The sequence below is a fragment of the Triticum dicoccoides genome, chromosome 2B (genome assembly GCF_002162155.2).
Source record: "Triticum dicoccoides isolate Atlit2015 ecotype Zavitan chromosome 2B, WEW_v2.0, whole genome shotgun sequence".
NCBI classification, from domain to species: domain Eukaryota; kingdom Viridiplantae; phylum Streptophyta; class Magnoliopsida; order Poales; family Poaceae; genus Triticum; species Triticum dicoccoides.
The window spans coordinates 531,935,672-531,955,894 of record NC_041383.1 but is presented as its reverse complement, the minus strand read 5'-3'; the positions used below and the strand labels follow the sequence as shown (position 1 = coordinate 531,955,894).

At 41.9% G+C, this 20,223-nt stretch overlaps 4 protein-coding genes across 4 annotated transcripts in view; 2 read left to right on the top strand and 2 right to left on the bottom strand.

Moving 5' to 3' along the window:
* Nucleotides 1-656: 656 nt before the first annotated feature.
* Nucleotides 657-4,601, top strand: LOC119364671 (serine/threonine protein phosphatase 2A 57 kDa regulatory subunit B' theta isoform-like). Its single transcript, XM_037630160.1, has 2 exons — nt 657-2,556; nt 3,944-4,601. The coding sequence occupies exons 1-2, from the start codon at nt 1,381-1,383 to the stop codon at nt 4,277-4,279; spliced, it is 1,512 nt and encodes a 503-aa protein (XP_037486057.1). The 5' UTR covers nt 657-1,380; the 3' UTR covers nt 4,280-4,601.
* Nucleotides 4,602-5,291: 690 nt separating this feature from the next.
* Nucleotides 5,292-8,174, bottom strand: LOC119364669 (26S proteasome non-ATPase regulatory subunit 6). The gene is made up of 8 exons (XM_037630159.1): nt 7,936-8,174; nt 7,729-7,843; nt 6,899-6,989; nt 6,662-6,807; nt 6,347-6,566; nt 6,152-6,260; nt 5,854-6,022; nt 5,292-5,749 (listed from the first exon to the last, which is right to left on the bottom strand). The coding sequence occupies exons 1-8, from the start codon at nt 8,075-8,077 to the stop codon at nt 5,575-5,577; spliced, it is 1,167 nt and encodes a 388-aa protein (XP_037486056.1). The 5' UTR covers nt 8,078-8,174; the 3' UTR covers nt 5,292-5,574.
* A 191-nt stretch (nt 8,175-8,365) lies between these two features.
* LOC119364668 (elongator complex protein 3) lies at nt 8,366-11,740 on the top strand. The gene is made up of 9 exons (XM_037630158.1): nt 8,366-8,876; nt 9,189-9,258; nt 9,372-9,544; nt 9,647-9,821; nt 9,971-10,137; nt 10,264-10,483; nt 10,574-10,678; nt 10,993-11,145; nt 11,376-11,740. The coding sequence occupies exons 1-9, from the start codon at nt 8,389-8,391 to the stop codon at nt 11,532-11,534; spliced, it is 1,710 nt and encodes a 569-aa protein (XP_037486055.1). The 5' UTR covers nt 8,366-8,388; the 3' UTR covers nt 11,535-11,740.
* Nucleotides 11,741-12,244: 504 nt separating this feature from the next.
* Nucleotides 12,245-20,223, bottom strand: part of LOC119364667 (anaphase-promoting complex subunit 2-like) — an 8,756-nt gene continuing 777 nt past the window's right edge. The window contains exons 2-16 of the mRNA XM_037630157.1: nt 18,965-19,054; nt 17,906-18,137; nt 17,334-17,611; nt 17,156-17,227; nt 16,338-16,579; nt 15,402-15,815; nt 15,098-15,299; nt 14,859-14,973; nt 14,692-14,774; nt 13,855-13,974; nt 13,676-13,764; nt 13,526-13,607; nt 12,899-13,090; nt 12,710-12,778; nt 12,245-12,616 (exon numbers count right to left, since the gene is read on the bottom strand). Of these exons, the coding sequence (XP_037486054.1) occupies nt 12,497-12,616; nt 12,710-12,778; nt 12,899-13,090; nt 13,526-13,607; nt 13,676-13,764; nt 13,855-13,974; nt 14,692-14,774; nt 14,859-14,973; nt 15,098-15,299; nt 15,402-15,815; nt 16,338-16,579; nt 17,156-17,227; nt 17,334-17,611; nt 17,906-18,137; nt 18,965-19,054 (2,400 nt within the window). The 3' untranslated portion in view covers nt 12,245-12,496. The remainder of the gene's footprint in view (nt 12,617-12,709; nt 12,779-12,898; nt 13,091-13,525; nt 13,608-13,675; nt 13,765-13,854; nt 13,975-14,691; nt 14,775-14,858; nt 14,974-15,097; nt 15,300-15,401; nt 15,816-16,337; nt 16,580-17,155; nt 17,228-17,333; nt 17,612-17,905; nt 18,138-18,964; nt 19,055-20,223) is intronic.

Here is a 20,223-nt window from a genome sequence, read left to right as displayed (position 1 = left end):
CCACCTTATAACGAAAGCTAACGGTGTTACCACATCATACCTGACGGGTGGGCCAGTGTTGTCATAATCGCGGTTAAAAGTTAACGCTTCAGTCATTTGGCTTTTTTGAACAACAAACCAATTTTATGGTAGTTTTTTGAAAGATTAAAAAAAGCGGTAGTTTTTTTGTAGAGATAGCCTGTAATGTGGTAGTTTTTTGCTATATACTCCGGACACATGCAGGAGACAAGCCCGTCCGGCCTTCGCCTTTGATCGGTGCCGGGCAATACCAGTACGTGGCATCTTTCGGCTACCCCGGGGTGATTTCTTTCCTTTCCCTTGAGATCATCTCGATGCGATTTCTTTATCCAAATCCAGTGGACTTTTGTAGCTCGTGCTTGGTGAAATGCTAGTATTTGGCACTAGTAATCCTCCCCTGTTTTTTTTTTGTATTTCCCCAAATACTAACAGAGCACAAATAAATCAAAACATCATGGACTCAAAACTGTGATTAAACCAGCCCTAAATAAAAGAAAAAATCATCTAAAAACGAAAAAAAAACACAAAGAAGGCGTGGTCTATTCTTGCGCCAACACCCAGGAAGGCTCCCACTTCCCGGCGAGAGCAAAATCAGGCAAGAACAAGGCAATTAATTGCACTCACCCAGCTGCCAGCCAGTTGGGGTAAAATACTCCACCCCCAGTCTCCCTTGGCTGGCTCCCTGTCTGGATTTGCTTGCTTGCTTGCTTGCCCTTTGTTCTCCGGCTCCCACGCTCTCCGCCCGGCGCCCGCTGCACAAACTTTTTACTCCTCCTACTACTCCGCCTCCCTTCTCTTCTTCCCCCTTTTGCCGCTTTTGGGGACCTCGACCCCTCTCAAATCCAGAGGAAGGCCGGGGAAAAGCAAGCACAAGCACAGCTCCCCCTCCAGCTCCAGCCACCCCAACAAAAGGTTTCCTCTCCCCCTTCCCACTCCCCCCCTTTCGCCCTCAATCTCGCCACTCCCGTCCCCCGCCGCCGGTTCTTGGATCCTGGATTTGGCGGCCGGTGGAGCCGAAAGATTCCATATTTATTTATTCTGCAAGGTGGAGGGAGGGTGTGGCCATGGGGGCGTCGCCTGATCTGCCGGCGTACGGCTGGTGGAGCGCCTCCTGGACGAGGCCTGATCCGTATTGGTCCCAGTGATCTGGCCGTGCCGGCGGCTCGGGTCCGTGGTGCCAGGGTTTGTCTGCTGCCCGGCGGCTGCTTGGAGGAGATCTTGCTGCCCGGCTGCTTGGGTGGGTTCAGGCTTCAGGGGCTGTGAGGGTTTGCCTAGATCCCTCTTCGTTCCTGCTGCTGATTTGCTGTGCTGGGACACTGCTAGGGTTTTGGGGTGCTCATAGGTTGTCTTTGGTAGTACAAGATGATTAAACAGATCCTTGGTAGGCTGCCCAAGAAGACAGGGAAGGCCGGCGATGCCCGGGACGCTGCCACGAGCAACGGCAACGAGCCTTCCAACTCTTACAGCGTTGCAAGGAGTGTGGAGCCTGGTGGGAATAAGAGAGCAGGAAATGGGGAGCACCTGCCACCAGCTGGCTCCGCTTCTAATCCGGCGATGAATGGGGCTGTGGTTTATCACTCCAACGAGCCGCTGCCAGCGTTCAAGGACGTGCCGGTCTCGGAGAAGCAGAATCTGTTTGTCAGAAAGGCCACCCTGTGCTGTGCTGTGTACGACTTTGCCGATCCGACCAAGAACCTGAAGGAGAAGGAAATGAAGCGGCAGACGCTTATGGAGCTTGTTGATTATGTCACTTCTGCAAATGGAAAGTTCTCGGAAATCATCATGTTAGAGATCAGCAAGATGGTTGCAATTAACTTGTTCCGGAGCTCGAATCCCACTCCTCGTGAGAACAAGGCCATCGAAGGAGTTGATATGGAGGAAGAAGAGCCTCTCATGGATCCAGCATGGTCACACCTGCAGATCGTTTATGAGGTTTTCTTGAGATTTGTAGCGTCGCAAGAGACAGATGCAAAGCTGGCCAAGAGGTACATAGACCATTCCTTCATTCTCAAGCTACTAGATCTTTTTGACTCTGAAGACCCCAGGGAAAGGGACTATCTCAAGACAATACTCCATCGAATATATGGTAAATTCATGGTGCATCGCCCATTCATCAGGAAAGCAATCAACAACATCTTCTACAGATTTATATTTGAAACGGAAAAGCATAACGGTATTGCAGAGCTGCTGGAGATCTTGGGCAGTATAATTAATGGTTTTGCCCTGCCACTTAAAGAAGAGCACAAATTGTTCCTTCTCCGTGCACTGATCCCACTTCATAAGCCAAAGTGTGTGGCAATGTACCATCAGCAGCTATCGTATTGCATCACACAGTTTGTTGAGAAGGACTGCAAACTTGCTGACACTGTTATTCGGGGATTGCTCAAGTATTGGCCCATAACAAACAGTTCAAAGGAGGTGATGTTCTTGGGTGAGCTAGAAGAGGTTTTAGAGGCAACACAGCTTGCAGAGTTCCAAAGATGCATGGTGCCGCTCTTCCGTCAGATTGCCAGTAGCATGAACAGCTCACACTTCCAGGTTAAATCTCACCAGACGTTTACTTAAGTTTGCATGCATTTCTACTTCACTGGTCATTATTGGTTCTGGTTGTAGTCCATATATGCCCTTCACTGCCTTAAGTTTATGATTCTGTTGACTTGTTGTTCATCTGTATATCAACATTGATGTCTTCAACAGATTAAATCATTTTATAGTTTTGTTCCTTGGTTATGAAAAAGATTTACATGGGCAATCTTTGCATGCCTTGGATGTTTACTACATTCTCTGTGCATCACAAGGGTGTTTTTTGTTCTAAACTATGCAAATGGGACTTTGGTTGTTTTGAAAATATGCTACTCCCTCCTTCCATCTATATAGGGACTAATGCGTTTTTTAAGACCGCCTTTGACTATTGACAAGATTAATAGTACATGACATGCACAATGTGAAAATTATATCATTGAAAGCTCCTTTGACACACGAATTTAAGGGTGTGCTTTGTGTAAGTTGCATGTCATATATTATTGCTCTAATATTTGGTCAAAGTTAGCCTCGAAAAACGCATTAGGCCCTATATAGATGGAAGGAGGGAGTAATCTGTAATTCTGTATTGTAAAAGAAATATAGACAATATGTTTCCTTGATCCACTTCTGAGCATTTGTTTATTGGTACCAGGAAGAGAACACTTTGTTAGAGGCTATCAACTTCTTATCACTAATTTGTTCATTTTCTTCTTGACATTACTGCAACTTTTGTTATCTTGCATGGAACCCTTCCAGAAAATGATCTGATGCATCCATGATAATCATACTAATCAACCTGCGTCAGTTCAATTTACATGTTGCTTGAAAAATATCTTTTACTATTTCATTAAATTTCATTCTTCTGCTTTTGTGAGTTGAACTTATCATGTGGTGTCTTCTGAAAGTACCATTTTAATGGAAAACACCATGTTCATTAGTTTCGGATAGTTAAAGCCTATATGTATTTGATCACAGTCAATCCTTGCTGGAGTCATGTCTGAAACAGGTCTTGCACATTTTCTAGGATACAGGTGTTACACATTTTTTACAGTTTGGATTTATGATTTCCTTTCCATCTGCTATCATGCTCTTAATGAATTATTCTGTGGTGTGCCACAGGGTTCTCATGATCTAAATAGCCTGCACCTTTAATTACTGTCATCCTCTAAAACATAGAGAGGTTTTCATAGTTCATGTTAGTTTTTTTGTTTTTGTTTTTTGCCTAGCTGTGTGGTTACTGCAGCAGTTTGTATCTTACTTAATGTTTCTGTAGCTACATCCATAGGTTGGGGATCTATAAACTGAACTTGTTTGTTAAACTGTAGCCCATGAAACAGTGTAAAGAATATTCAGCAAAAACATATATCCTAACTTCCACATATTTCTCCTTATCTGTTTCTAGGTGGCAGAGCGGGCACTGTTTCTATGGAACAACGACCACATTGAGAACCTAATCAAGCAGAATTACAAGGTGATACTACCCATCATCTTTCCCGCGCTCGAGAGAAACGCCCGGGGTCACTGGAACCAAGCTGTCCGGAGCCTGACGCTGAATGTGCGCAAGATCTTCACCGATCACGACTCCGCGTTTTTCGGAGAGTGCATGCAGAAGTTCGACGACGACGAGCTCAAGCACGAGGAGTCCAGTTCGAAGCGGGAAGCGCTGTGGAAGCGCCTGGAGGAAATGGGCGGCGAGAGCAGCCCCTCGGGTATACCCAACGGCAAATCCAGTCAATAGAATATACCCATAGCGACCGCGATCGCGCGATCCTTTGAACGATGCGCGACTGATTCTCTGGAACTTGGGCTGTGGTTGTAGTGTTGGATTTTTCTTTTTTCTTCTTGGTTGGTGAGTTGACTTCCCCTGGGTAGGGTGTATTTGGTTTCGTGAGGACTGCATGATCAAAAGGTATGCATACATGAGAGTTTCCGTGATATTTGGCCTGTGTCGTGGCATGGATCAGGATTATCGTATAGACCAATAAACAGCGTCAGGTTTTGTTGAGGATATGCTCTTGGGTGGTTTACTTAAATGACAATGATCATTTTGTTGTTGCCCTTGTATGAGCTAGCATTTTATTTTTTTTTGGCTTACAACCAATAATAGATTGCTGGAACACTAATGGCTACCCCACACCCCTCTCCGAGCGAACTATGAGCTGATGGCACTACATGGTTTGTTCAGGACGACAATTACATTTTGGAATGACAAATTATGTTGTTGGAGCATGGCAATTTTCACCATTTTACGTTGATGTAGCATGGATTTTTTTTTCCAACTACGTACATGGCAAATCCTGAGCATGGTAATTCTTGCCATTTTCTTTTTCATTTTAGACCAGCAATTCTCGATGTTTGCATCATGACATATCCTTGAAAATGCATGACAATTATTCTCATGCAGCAAGGCGATTTTCTGAGATTTTTTACATACAACATGGGGCAATTTTTACCCTAGAACATGACAAATTTTCATTCAACGTCATGGTAAATTCATCTGTTTGACCTGGCAATTCTGAAGCGTTCACTGAATGTGTTTTAAAGCGAACAAAAACTTTCATCTGTTCAATACCTACTTCAGGGAACGTCAGATATGTATTGGCGTCATGAAAGAGGAATATTAATTAGAAACGCTTGTGCAATCTTGCATTCCTCACTTTTGCTGGTGCAGTGAAGTTATGCATTTTTTTTAGAAACAGTTAGCACAAAATATTTGTTGGCAATTATGCTCGTTTTCTTGAAGGAAGAAAGGTAAAACGCTGGTCACACAATTTTTATAAAAAATGGATGAATTCATCGTGGAAACAACCATCTAGAAACAATGGTCTGCAATTCCCTCGATCCATATAGTTAGGTTACAAGTCAAATCCTCAGATTGAAAAAAACACTACCCCTTTCCTTTTGACCGATCTGAAACGCAAAATGCAATACTGCCAGTACTCCACAGGAGCCAAAGCAAAGTCTTGCAAGGGAAGCTTGAGTAGGGTAGGGTTGTGCCAAGGAGCTGCTCCAAACCTCCAACACAAAGAAAGCCTACAGGTCAATGACTCGCGACAGCTTCTGTATGCGATTCAGCAGGAAGTCTCCCTGCTTGATGGTCGACTGGTAGAAGGCATTACGTGCATCAGGTCGGTTCGTCTCCAGGACACCAGCAACCTTATCAATCTTGCAGTGAAGTTTCCCAGCAGCAATAAAGCGTGACAATTCCCTGCGTCGGGACGAAAAAGGTTAGCCACATCAATTTATCATACACGGTATAAGCACCAGTAGATGATGCATGACATGCCAAATAACATCAACAAAAATTCTTACTGGTCTATGAAATCAACAGTCACGCCAAATGAGGCAGCCATTGCTTCCATCGTCACACTCTTGTATGACTCGAGGAACTGTGAGTAGACAACAGTGCGCACTTCACGCATGAAGTAGCGGAAATGCGGTTGCAAGTATCGGTCTAACTTGATCTGCTCCGTCAGGCCAGCTGAAAGCAAACATGGACTATATATGAGAAATCCAAGGAGCTAACCCCACCAGAACAACCAAACAAGCATTACTGCTCATCGGAATAAATGCAAGAATATATGAAAGGATAAAGCGATCATTCACTTACAGAATGCCACAAAAAATGACTTGTACTGGCAATTGTAGAGGGAGTTGAGAAACTCCGAGAGGTGAGGTACTTTGCCAATTACAGCCAGGATCTCAGGTGCGTCTACAACCTGCCAACATTATTGTTAAATTGGGTATCCTATATCTACATTCAAGCTAACAAAGCAGACTTGAAGGAGACAAGATGAATATGTACCTTTTGTTTCAGAGATACGCGGTCCAATGTGATAACACTTGTAAGGACTGTGTAAAAGATGAACGTATCATAGGGGAACAACTCATAAGTTGTGAAAGTTGAAACAGAATCCAAAAATAAGCTAGTAGCCTTCTTGAAATTTCTAGTGGCCATGCAGTACAAGCCTTCGTACACTTTCAATCTGTTCTTCCTCTCCCAATCACCACCCTCTTCAAACAAGCTTCGACCAGGAAAGGAAGTTGCTCAGTATTATACACATCATAATGCAAAACAAGTATAGTAGCAAATAGCTAAACTACAAGACTTCATACTTACATTTTGGCCTTGTCAACGGACTTTGAGATGAGATCAAAGTCCATATGGAAAAGGCCAATCTGTAAAGTGTAGAAAACAAGGTCCATCTTCTGCCCCACAGCTACAGTTTTGCCTTCAGTAACTTTAAGCTGCTCCAGCGCTTTTTCCTGAAATTTTGGATATTTAGGTCAGAATAAAATGATTAAAACATGCAACGACAACCTAAGATGGTGAAAGACATCAGATATGTATACATACTTTCTCGCCAACCCTTATGAAGTATAAGGATTTGGCTAGATGGGCTTCACGCACTTCGCTCTCACCCAAATTCTCTTCAGCATCCGCGATCCTTTATGCATACACAGGTGATATTAATCAGTAGAAGGCAAGAACGAACACAACGCAATGTGAAATCAGATGAAACAGAAGGAGGGAAAAAGAAACAATACACTTCAGAAGTTCAGAGTCTAGATAACAAGAGCACACATTTTCATTTGGGTGGAATGGAACAATCTTTGCAGAAAAACTTCTGACTGCTTAAACTGCAAACCTTTCTCGAGATCAGTGATTTGTTTGTGCACACATCAATTCTCTATTTACTATCAGTCGCTGATCCACTACTGATCTAGATGGTTGTCCATCAGTAACCTTAAACAAGCACACTTTAGCATTCCCTTCATATCTCATTATATCAATAATATAGGAAAAGAAATTTTGGTACTACTCCCTCTGTCCCATAATGTAAGAAGTTTTTTGACACTACATTATGGGACAGAGGGAGTAATATTTTGCAAGACATCCAAATTTGGTAATATTAGAAGCGTGAATACTAGTTAGTACTCCACAATTACAGTCTAGTTATTATAATGCTCAAAAAACAACAGGTGTGTCATCAAGAACAAATGAAGAATTCCACAATTACAGTATGGAGCTCGCAACGCTGCGGGTTTCTCAGGGCTAAATTATCACATAATCTATCTGGAGTGGTTAAACTATGTTAGATGTATCGACGGCAGTAGTATTTGAAACCCTAGAAAGTAGCCTGAAATTCGAGCGTGAAAAAGGGTAGACAGGAGAGATCCGCTCACTTCTCGTCGAACTTCTTGGTCTCCTCCTCGATCCGGCCGCGCATCTCCGCGAGCAGCGCCGCGTCCATCTCCAGCATGCCGTCGGCCGCCAGCGACTCGTACAGCGCCGCCATGTCTGGGGAAACAAGCACATCGGATCGAATCAGACCCCCCAAAACCGACCCACGGGCGAGGAAGCAGATTCGAGGAGGAGGCGGGGTTCGGTACCGTCGGATTTCACTGCGGCGAGGACGTCGTCGCGGAGGCCGACCTTGGCGAGGTCGTCCACGTCTGGCTGCGAGAGGAGGAACAGCTTGTGCGCCAGCACCAGCTGCGGCTGCTGCTTCCCTTCCTCACCGCCGCCGTCCATCTCGCCGCCGCAGACTCGCCTCGCCTCGCAGCGCTTTGCTTCTGCCGCAATAGATGAGGGGAGAGAGCAGAGCAGAGCAGAGGAGGAAGGATTTCCCCGTGAGCTCAAGAATTTAATTACTGGCCTATACTTGTTTACATTCTGGTTCCACGTGTATTAATCCCGCCCGTCCGTTCGCGATCTGACGGCTGTGCTGGGCGGAGAAGGGTCGAACCGGCCGGTAGAGAAGGCAAAGGCCAGGCACCGACCGAGCCCAGCTCCAGTTTCGTCCCTGCGAGGCCAAAAAAAAACCTTCGCTGAAACCCTTCCCGATGGCCGCCGCCGTAGCCGCAGCCGCGGCCGACCAGCCGCGCCGCCGGAAGCCGACGCCGGGGCGCGGGGGCGTGGTGCTGCCCGCAGGGCTCTCCGAGGAGGAGGCGAGGGTGCGGGCCATCGCGGAGATCGTGTCGGAGATGGGCGAGCTCTCGCGCCGCGGGGAGGACGTGGACCTCAACGCGCTCAAGTCGGCCGCGTGCCGCCGCTACGGGCTCGCCCGCGCGCCCAAGCTGGTGGAGATGATCGCCGCCGTGCCGGAGGCGGACCGCGCGGCGCTGCTGCCCCGCCTGCGCGCCAAGCCCGTGCGCACGGCGTCGGGCATCGCGGTGGTCGCCGTGATGTCCAAGCCGCACCGGTGCCCCCACATCGCCACCACGGGGAACATCTGCGTCTACTGCCCGGGAGGCCCCGACTCCGACTTCGAGTACAGCACCCAGTCCTACACTGGATACGAGCCCACCAGCATGCGCGCCATCCGGGCAAGGTGATTTACTACTACTGATGCTGTTAACACATTGTTAGAAATACAAAAGGCATGCTTCAGTTTGCATTGCAATTGAAACCTATGTGACTGTAAGGCGGATGAGGGGCAAGGTCTCATTGGACTGTTAATTAATTATTAGTGCAAACAAGGTTCTCTAGTTGTTCACTAGTGATCTATTTGATCTCTGCACATGAAAATCTAATGGCCACAGGTTGTGTTGACTGATGTAGCCATACAAGCACTATTAGCATTTTAACTGCTTTGTAGATATGCTTTAAAAATGTATTTACTAATCTGAATTTGCAATTGTAGGTACAATCCATATGTGCAAGCCAGAAGCAGGATAGATCAGCTCAAAAGGCTCGGACATAGTGCGGATAAGGTTTGTCCCTAGCCCAAGAGACTATTTCATCTTGATTTGAGTGGCTTCATGCTCAATCTAGTTATATTTGATGCACTATAAGTGCAAAGTAATTCAAATATACTCTTTTGCAGGTCGAGTTCATTTTGATGGGTGGGACTTTCATGTCGTTACCGGCTGATTATCGTGATTATTTCATCAGAAATCTCCATGATGCTTTATCGGGGCATACTTCTGCTAATGTTGAGGAGGCGGTTTGTTATTCAGAACATAGTGCTGTCAAATGTATCGGTATGACAATTGAGACGTAAGGGTCGTTCAACATCTGTCCATGCTTCTTGGTTGCATTTGAAAATTCCTTGTGATTTTTCCCATGAAACATCTAATCTAATTAGTCTTTTTATTCCAGGAGACCTGATTATTGCCTGGGGCCTCATCTGCGGCAAATGCTATCTTATGGATGTACCCGCTTAGAAATTGGTGTGCAGAGTACATATGAGGATGTTGCACGTGACACAAACAGAGGCCATACAGTAGCTGCTGTTGCTGATTGTTTTTCTTTAGCAAAAGATGCTGGTTTTAAGGTTATTGTTCACCGCCCTCAAATTCCTCCTGTTGAATTGCCTTCCTTGCTGCTTGAACGCTAGCTTCATTTAAGAAAATGAGATGTCTTCTTAGCTTGAGTTATGACTTGTGCAGTTGTCCTAATACATGATGATTTACCTGCTGATAGGTGGTTGCGCACATGATGCCAGATTTACCTAATGTTGGAGTTGAGAGGGATATGGAAAGTTTCAGAGAATTTTTTGAAAATCCAGCATTCCGAGCAGATGGTCTAAAGATCTATCCAACTCTTGTGATTCGTGGAACTGGTCTTTATGAGCTATGGAAAACTGGAAGGTACTATATTTATCCAGCGCTTGATATTTTATTTCCTGCTTGATCTTATGGTCAGTCTTTTGCTTCTCTATAGTTTTAGAGTGAGTATTGAGAACTTATATACTGGTGACATCTGTTGTGTTGCAGGTATAGAAACTACCCACCAGAGCTGCTAGTGGATATTGTAGCAAGGATTCTGTCGATGGTACCACCATGGACACGAGTCTATCGGGTCCAGAGAGATATCCCTATGCCTCTTGTTACTTCTGGTGTTGAGAAAGGTAACCTGCGTGAGCTTGCTTTGGCTCGAATGGAAGACCTGGGCTTGAAATGCAGAGATGTCAGAACCCGTGAGGCTGGAATTCAGGTAAATATGGGGTTCTGTGAAGTCACTGCCATGTGCTTATAATTGATTAAAGATGTGTCCTCATTATTCTTGTTGTGCTTCTCCACACAGGATATCCATCACAAGATCAGGCCTGATGAAGTTGAGCTTGTCAGGCGTGATTACGCTGCAAATGACGGTTGGGAGACCTTTCTCTCGTATGAGGATACACGACAGGTACTCAACAGCTTGCCATCCTATTCATTTCACTGCTGGGATGTGAAAATATGCTATGGTTTATGCTGTGTTCCTGAATAGGCATATTTTTCCAATGTAATTATGGTCAATTTCCTTTACATAGGTGGGATGTTTTTGAACTTATCCACATAGTTATTGCCTTATTGGTTTCACTTATACCAAGAAAGTTTTAATCTCTGTTCTGCTTGTATGGTGTACTTGATTGCTACTGGTGCATAGAGTTTATCACTGGGTTTCTTACCCTTTTGATCTTGTGTAACATTACTCACACTTCTCTTTGCTAAATTCTACAGGATATCCTTATTGGCCTGTTGCGCTTGCGTAAATGTGGCCGCAATGTTACAGGCCCTGAACTCGTAGGGAGGTGTTCAATTGTCCGTGAACTTCATGTCTACGGAACAGCGGTCCCTGTGCATGGTCGTGATGCAGAGAAACTGCAACACCAGGTTAATCTCTTACTTGAACAACTATGCGTGCTCAGAATAGTAAAAATTAGGACCCACAAGTGTGTGTACAGTGACTGAATGAATACTTGCTAAGCATGACACTAAGGCTTTTTACCATGGTGTAATTGTTGGCTACCCTTTCTCAGTTAATTATTCAGATATTTACCATGACTCTGCTGCTAGATTGTTTCAGCTGGCTAACATTTGTTCCATCCATCACCTATTTCCAGGGGTATGGGACGCTCCTGATGGAAGAAGCAGAGAGAATTGCTCGTAAGGAGCATCGATCAAAGAAACTGGCCGTCATCTCAGGAGTTGGAACCCGCCACTACTACCGCAAGCTGGGCTATGAACTTGAGGGGCCTTACATGGTCAAATGTCTGGCATAGTGTATTTCAGCATCAAATGGCAATTGTATTGCAACTAGAAAAATCAAATGTGATCATGATGTTAAGTGTAATGTATTTGTAACCTTAGTTGTTATTTTGAAAGTTTTGTGTTTGCCTTCTTCAGACTTTGAGTTATAGCAGCGTATCACACCTTTTGGCAGAATGGTGTAATCCATGCGATCCAATTAAACACGACGATTTAGTTATTTGAGAAAGGGGGGTGGACGGATGGCCCCTATTTTGCTCCACATTTCCCTTAGGGCATGTACGGCGGTTGATAAGACAATCTTATCTTAAGTCTTCCATGTAATTTAGAGATAACAATAAAAAAATGTTTACCTCTTAGCCTTATTTTCAATAATCAGCTATTCCTAGAAACATGGTGAGACATATTATGCTAAGAGACCATCTCTTAAATAAGAGATAAATTTTTTCTTATGATTTCTCTCTCCTCCACCTTACCATTTATCCTGCATGATACTCCTATAGCACCATTGTACTCCCTCCGTTCCTAAATATAGGTCTTTTTACAGATTTCAACAAGTGATTACATACGGATCTACACTCTAAAATATGTCTATATACATCCATATGTGATAGTCTATTTGAAATCTCTAAAAAGAATTATATTTAGGAACGGAGGAGTACATACCCTTGCCCGCATGATGTGTATGCACCAAACTGCTGTCCAGTTTGTTGAGAAGTTATCAGAGTAATGAATGATCACTAGGTGCAAAGATTATTTACAGGAATAGTCCCACGTCACACTCCATATCTGCTATTTTTATCGGACAGTGAGTACCAATAGTTTTTCGGGCGCGAGTATCGTGGAGCTTATGGTTTCTGGCACAAGAATAATTGAATATATTTGATCGGAGTGGTTTTGCCAGAAAGGAATACATACTGGTTTGACTGCCTGTCATCCTTAATCTAACAGCATAATGTGTCACCCTAAGTAGCAGTTACTTTTTTAGCAAGTACAATCCATCTCTCATTTCAAGCTTTTCATCTGATACTAGACCCGAAAGAAAACTCTGCAATTGCTGCAGTGATTTATCATACGATGGCTCGGCACAGAACATCTGGAACAAATAATATTAGAAGAAACCGATGAGTAGAAAATATGTTAATAGTAGAAACATGAAGTAGACGAGATTTTAAAATTTTGTGTCTACCTTCAAAGTGTTATGTATTTTGTCCAGTGTCATATTGCCGAAATTGGTTAACATTCCTATGATGAATTTCTGCAGTGCATAATGACGAGTAAAATGATGGTCAGATCACAGAACAAAGAAATGGGGAGTGGATAAACAGGTATGTTGAGCATTAGAGAAAAAGAAATATGAAATTGCAAGGAGTCAAACCTCATAGACTGTCATTTCTTTCTTAAGCTGTTCCTCAACGGATGCAACGGAACTTTCACCTTCGTCCTCATTCATTTGAAACGCTTCGCAGCTTTCGTTCACGATGCTGTTTTTGTTGACATCAGACATGCTATCAACAATTGTGAAGATGTGATCATCGGCATCTGGTCCCACCGATTCAGTCAGGACCCCCTATAACATATAGTGTGAAATGCTTAGATGTGTTTATGAAGCAGGACATGGTTGAGAACTTTACTAGGGAACCATTTGTACAGAAACATAGTACCAGGTCATGTTTACTTAAGAGTATCATATACTCCATATATGTTTCTACTCCAATAAAAAAAAAGACTACGATTTGTGCGGAAGACTGATCCAAAGACTATCAACAATCTAGTCCATCTTACTGAAGCGCAAACATTAAAAAATCATACTAAAGAGGATTCAGACTACCATTTCATTGTTAGAAATGTCACGAATAACAGTGTTAACAGTTTTTTTAGCATAAAGCAATCTTAACACTGATATTGACGACCGTGGATGAGTAAAGGAGTTCAAAAGGTAGTAACAGCGTACTACACATAAACAATAAAAGTATATTGACTTCATAATACATTTGTGACACACCTTGCTTGTCCAGAAACCTATTCTTCTGTTGAGAGAGTCTACAGGTATGCCGATTTCGGTAGCAAGTGCCTTAGAAGTCCAGCTGAAAATATTTGATGAATTTAGTCAGATGGGAACATAAGAGATATGCAGGAAGACAATTGATATTACCTTGGTTTCTCTTGAAACCGCATTATGATTGCAGCCTGCACAGGTACTACAGTAAACTGCATACTTCTGTCCTCAAATTGCAGTTCCAACTGGAAATGAAAAGAGAGCTCGTAAGAGATATTTCTTCAGTCTTCATGGTTACGCGCATATACCCGTCAACTTCAAATTTGATATCAAACCTTGACCGTTCCAAGATTTTTCTTCCACAATAGCTTCCGTGGAGTTTTTATCTGATGGAATCTTTGTGCAAAATTAGACAGCAGTTTGTCAACTGAAGCAGGAACTGCGAGATCTTCTGTCTACATTTGCGGCAGATATAGAGGTTTAGTGAATCAAGAGGGTGATGAAACAGCAAAAGCTCACAGTTCAACCCTTCAGTAAGCAAACCATAATTCTTACTAAGCATATTATTAAAATCAACTAACACATACCATCAGATTAACTACAAATTAACCACATGCATTGGTGAGGAATTCACCTTCAATTCTGTGTGCCCTCGCACCCAAAAGGAGGGAAGTTTTGATGTTGGAAAAAATGCATTTAAAAATTAACAGATATTAAAAAAAAGCGGTGACAGAAACTGAATCTTAGGAATTGTTGTATGTACGAGACAACCAAGATTTGAAGATGGCAGACACTGACAGAAAGTTGGTATGAAGATTTGATGACATAAACAGTTCTGACAACGAATTACTTTTTTTTACAACAAAACAAATTACTCCCTCTGTCCCATAATATAAGAACATTTTCCAAGCTAAAACAGTTTAAGAAACGTTCTTATATTATGGGACGGAGGGAGTACTTGTTAGTGTTGGTGCATATATCTTTGTACAGCAGGATAGCATGTCAATCAATACAGACCACATTTTACCAATTTACGCTCCTGGCTCAACTGTCTCATAATCGATATAGCATGTTATTAATTGAAATGCCTAAGTCATTAGCAATAACTCGTCCACAGCATGAAAAGGGAGGGGGTACCACCATGATTTAGATAAAAAGCTTACTGGCAATACCTGAATCGGTGGCCAAAAGTTGGAAGAAATTATTGTAGCATCAAGAACATCATGAGAAATTTCTGCCTCCTCTTGCCCAGCAACTACCATAGAAAAAATAAGGGTTCAAATGCAGGTCAAGTGATAGTTGATGGTTTCTGAAGTAACATGCAGTATTTGAATGGTACCAGTTCCAGGTGCATTTAATAATGATGTTTTAATATTTGAGTTGGTTCTCTTCGAGTCAATCAAGTCATTAAGCATAATCTCACACTTCTGCATGCTGCTCTCACCGAAATGAATCTGCCAAACAACATAGTCATGACACAATAAAGGCTACAGCAAAGGCATAATGCATCACATGCAATCCAATCAAATGTTTTTAGAACATTACTAAGTATGGTTTAATACAAAAGTCAGTCTTAACCTTAAGGAGCTCCAGCGTGCGGATATCAGAATCTATATCAAAATCAGATTTGCTTAGCAGCTTTTCAGCCAGCATTACACGATATTCGTTGACCAATTGGTCCTTTGAGCCAATTATACTGACCATCAGTCCAAGTATATCAATTTTCCTCCTACTCCTGCTGCCTTTCAATGGATCTGCTTCAACAGGATCAGGTTCCCAGCTGTAGAAGTTGGAACCACGGTTCTTGATCTTAGAGAAGCAAATTTTCCTACGGGATTAAGGAATAACAGGCATTATGGTGAATGTAATGAATAAATCATACCTTTCAGAATTCAACCAAGCTTGCTTCTCATCAATGTTTGTATGATCATCATAGTCAGCATTTTCCTGGTTTTCAGCATCCCTGTTCAATTCTTCAAGAAGATTATCACCAGCATTTCCCCCGCTTGTGTTTCCTCCAGATCCATCAGTTAGCATTGTCACTATGCATTTAATAGTGTCTTTTCTACCTCTCAGATAATCCCTAATTGGTTCACCAACTGCTTCCAAGAATACACCAGTGGGGTCAATCGACCGCAGTGCCTTGATTGTGGAAACATACTGGTGCAATATGTCATTAGTTGAGGCACCAGCAGTAAGCAAGCGATATCTCAGTGATGAGATAAATGAGTCGACAAGCTTAGAGTGTTGACCCGTGTACTCTAAACACTGCTTTAGGTCTTCAATAGCGGGAGAACTACATTCATGCCCAAAAAGTATCCAGATGTTAAATATTGCACAAGTTAAGAACGCACGCAAAGTAACAAGAGAATGGGGTCAATGTGCCATAAGACATGAAAGTAATTCATAAAATAGAATCAGATATTTGATATGACCGTGTCAACATACTTTATTAACACCTAAGCATGCAAACGAGGAGAGAGGAAGAAGAGTATGACACATGAAAGGAAATTAAGATCCTTAGTTCAAGGTGGCTAAAACAGATAATCAAATACACATCAGTGAAGCGATAACTAGATGACCTACATCATGATATATAGGTTCTAACTATATTGCACTTCGGCTAAATGAGGATAGGCTGCAAGGATACAGGGACAGTGGCAATGATTGGTATTAAGACATTTTAGAAATTGGATAGACCAAATAACCAAAAACTACACTTTCAGAAGTGAGAAAAGTATTCAAGCATATAAATCAATATTTTGATCTCAGGGCTATTTAAATGTTTAACATCATGACATAGAGAAAAATGGCATACCTCTCAGGGTAATCTACTATAATTTCAAAAAGTTTGCCAATTCTTAGGTCCTGCAAGGTTTCATAAGCAAAATATTCAAGGCGCATGTGCCACCTCAGAAGTGCTTGAGAAGGAACACCGATCCCTGGGAAGGAAGAAGGGCGTGAGGCTAAGGGCGATTTCAGACCAGATAATCCACTGTCATAATCAACAGAGTCCCCCAGATATGTCAAAAGAGCATGCAAAAACTGAAGAGGAACGACCTGACAAGACCAAAAGTTAGTCAGCACAAGCTCGAGAAGTAAGCATCATCTAGGGGAGAGGTATATAAATTGAAAACGGAATAGCTTGACAAGACCCAAAAGTTTCCTCAACATTGTTACGTGTAAAAGCTGAAGAGGTATGTGGCATGCCAGCGTCAGCATGTATGGAGACTATATAACCATAAGCTAGATATCATATTCAATAAACCCATAACAGTTATAACAATATAACAACATCTCTATCTGCTAACCTGACATGCTAAAGAATTGGTCTAAAAATAGATATCAAAGAGCTGCAGTAACATTAGCAAAGATGTTCTGAAGTACAACCTGGACCATGACAGGTGCACTGCAGTGACAGCTCTATTACATAAACAATGCATTCCTGTTCCAGTCTGAAGATTGAGCATAACAGACTAAGCATACAAAGAATAATTTAACCTCAGCAAGCTCAATTACTTAAGTTGGCTGAGCATAATACAAAGGCATGTGATACAAAAAGAAGAAGAAAGGACATGGTAAATAGTCGTGCTTATAAATGGATAAACTTAACAAAATGGTGATATGAACAGGTACTTGAATCCACTTCTTGACACTCCCAAGGACAGGGATTCTGTAATCATCACCAGCTAGTTCATAAACTTTAGACTGCAGATGAGAAAAAAATTAAGACAAGGTTACTGCCAGAAATTCAATGGCATCTCTGCCAGAATAAGAGATGGAGTAGGTGCTAGGGACAGAAGGGCGTATGGACCTTTAAAAGCCAGATTATTGCAGAGGAATAAGAATCTTCGGTCATAGATGTAAAACCAAGACATCTAAAATCACGAACAACTTTTCCAATGTTCTTAACCAGAGTGCAACTTTCTGAAATAACTTTTTCTTGACTATCAATGTCCATTTTAGAATCCCAAGCAGAAACATTGCTCTGTCCAAAAAGTTCATGACTAACAAGTTGGTCGTTCTCATCAGATGCATCCACCATGGTATTTAGTTCTTCCAGTTTCTTCTTGAAATAGACATTTAGAATCTCTGTAAAATGTCAAGCATGAGCGAACATGACTTTTCCTGATCAAAAGCACAGCGATAAACCAGGCAATGCCATCACAGGAACTGAAGGTGCCAATAACTAGTGCCTCAACAAAGAACAGAAAATATAACACTCTCTATGTTTTGTTGATTTTCGTTATTGCAAAGCCTAACTCAAAATCCATGCCCTAAGGTTCATTAATGGAAACAATTGTATCCAAAAAGAACACCGATTCGTGTCAAACACAAGAAAAAAAACTTATCTTCTCATAAAACGGAGAAGGAAAGGTTGCTAACCAGGAAAGCTCAAGGGCAGTGTTGTCAGAAGTACAGAAGATACCATTAATTGGTACCTAGGCATTAAGCTGGAACTACACTCAACTGCTTTGAGCTTTCTGTTTTGTGCCTTTTCCTCGTATGATTGTAAAGCATGAGCTAGAACTAGGACACATTTTTCCTGGTAACTCTTTTCCAAACATATGTCCTCTAGTGCTGCACTCAAGACATCCTCAGGCCAGCTTTCCTGAACCTGGAATACATGATTTGAGAGATTATGTTACTTAAAAATCCTAAAGAAATAAAACAAGGTGTTTAAGTGATCATGTCTAAAATATCTTTAACTGGATGAAAGCAGGTGTCTCAAATTGAACCTACTGAATACTGATGTTAGTTCTCTTGAGATTAACACATCAACATTTGGTACATTATCCATGTCCATGCTACAGTAAGGTAATCTGATGGCGCATATCACTTCAAAACAACACATGCAAATTCACCCGCAAAAAAAAAGCCGAACATATTCAAGGTCAAGCTGGGTTATATCAATATCAGTTTACCCTATTCCGTATTTTTTAACCATTTTATCATTTTTATGACTGGTACCTACTCCCTCGGGTCCAAATTATTTGAAATTCTAGCTTTGTCCTAAGTCAAACTTCTTTAAGTTTAGCCATGTTTAGATAAATAAATATCAACATCTACAATACTGAATTAGTTTCCTTAAATTCATCATAAAATATATTTGCTGTTGTATATATTAGCACATTTTTCTATAGACTTGGTCAAATATAGAGAAGTTTGACTTAGGAGTTAGGGCAAAGCTAGAACATCAAATAATTTGGCACGAAGGTAGTAGTAAATACATTCACTTCTCAGCATATCCTCTTCAGTATTTGCTTTGCACAAATGAGCTTCAAGTATAATCTATCTATTTTCCTTGTTGAGTCAACATACGTATCATTATGCATCCTGATTGTATAAGCAAATTATGAAACAGATAGACTCCAAATCTGAAGAAAAATGAAAATTGCAAACAAAGGCCTTGAACAAACAATAATTAGGTTTTCCACAACTTACACAGAATTTAATTCTCTCTACTGCAGAAGAACTGCTATAAGGATGAAATTTCTGCCAGAACATCTTGACTGCATTGTTTCTAAATGTTTCCTGCACAGGGGCGGGTTAACAAGTGAAGTTAAATTAAATATCCATACTAACAGAAACAATGTACTAGTGCAAGTTGAGAAATTCAGCAAAGAGGCTAGCATCAAGTCATCAACTAAAATTAGACTGGATGTCTTCTACTCATTACTAAGTCAACTACAGAGGTAACTAGACCAATATCTGCCTAATCAGTCTGGCAAAAATACTCTTATTCTACAGGGACAAACGACTATACAACCTACCTGACCCCTGTATTTTAGTTACCTCTTTCTCTTAACTGCATTATGGACATATTGAAGATGGGTTGACTACCTCATAGACAGATGACAGAAATGAAGTCAGAAGCAGTGAGTCTTAATAAATACTACTGGAAGCAAGTGTTGGTCTCAGTAATTCATCGTGCCATAGTGCATAATATGAGATAGCTCAAGGTTCAAGGTTTATGGCCTCACTGGCTATAGCTTATTAGGATATACAAGCTCGTTTATCTACATTTGCCAACTAATGGAACAAGAAACTGAAAAGTTCAGAAAGCTAAAGAAAATACGTAAATCAAACCAGGAACAGCAGCTACTCCAATTGTATACACTATTACACTACTGGTTTTTGCATTTGGTGGTATAACCCCACAAGAAACTCCTCTGATGCCACAGGGAGGGTTCCCAGAAAATGGAAATGGCACGACAGTTTTCAAAGTCACCTCAGATTAGCAATATATAGCTAAGAAACTTTTCAGGTTGCTTGAGTTCTGACATTACAAATTAACAGAGTTGAGCTTTTGAGGGAATGGAGACGACTAATTTGTTAATGTTCAAGCATGATGCAAATTCAACCAGGATCACATGTACAACTTGAACAGATCCCTGACTCGCAACATGTACAGTTTTATATCTCGATTTAAGGAGCAAAGCTCCTGATTCCATCAATGGAATCACGAGCGACAAGGTTAAACATGAAGCTGGCCCAGCTCGTGAAACTTCACATTGCTAAAACAACCTATCTTAATCTATGACAGATTTACACTGACAATTTCATAACTGTCAACTAGATGTATAGTTATTGTGCTGAAGAACGGGCCTAAGACGCTAAGAGCATGAACGGGAGGCAAGCTAGTTCATCGAGAAACCTTATGCCGACTGGCTCAACCCCAAATCTCACATCCCAACGCTCAT

What these genes read in the sequence shown, in the direction of transcription:
- LOC119364671 (XM_037630160.1), top strand. Translation starts at nt 1,381, where the DNA reads ATGATTAAACAGATCCTTGGTAGGCTGCCCAAGAAGACAGGGAAGGCC. An exon ending in TGAACAGCTCACACTTCCAG is followed by an intron (nt 2,557 to 3,943) that starts GTTAAATCTCAC and finishes ATCTGTTTCTAG; the next exon opens with GTGGCAGAGCGGGCACTGTT.
- LOC119364669 (XM_037630159.1), bottom strand. Translation starts at nt 8,077, where the DNA reads ATGGACGGCGGCGGTGAGGAAGGGAAGCAGCAGCCGCAGCTGGTGCTG. An exon ending in ACCAAGAAGTTCGACGAGAA is followed by an intron (nt 6,990 to 7,728) that starts GTGAGCGGATCT and finishes GTATGCATAAAG; the next exon opens with GATCGCGGATGCTGAAGAGA. An exon ending in ACTGTTGATTTCATAGACCA is followed by an intron (nt 5,750 to 5,853) that starts GTAAGAATTTTT and finishes GTCCCGACGCAG; the next exon opens with GGAATTGTCACGCTTTATTG.
- LOC119364668 (XM_037630158.1), top strand. Translation starts at nt 8,389, where the DNA reads ATGGCCGCCGCCGTAGCCGCAGCCGCGGCCGACCAGCCGCGCCGCCGG. An exon ending in CAAAAGATGCTGGTTTTAAG is followed by an intron (nt 9,822 to 9,970) that starts GTTATTGTTCAC and finishes ACCTGCTGATAG; the next exon opens with GTGGTTGCGCACATGATGCC. An exon ending in CGTATGAGGATACACGACAG is followed by an intron (nt 10,679 to 10,992) that starts GTACTCAACAGC and finishes TAAATTCTACAG; the next exon opens with GATATCCTTATTGGCCTGTT.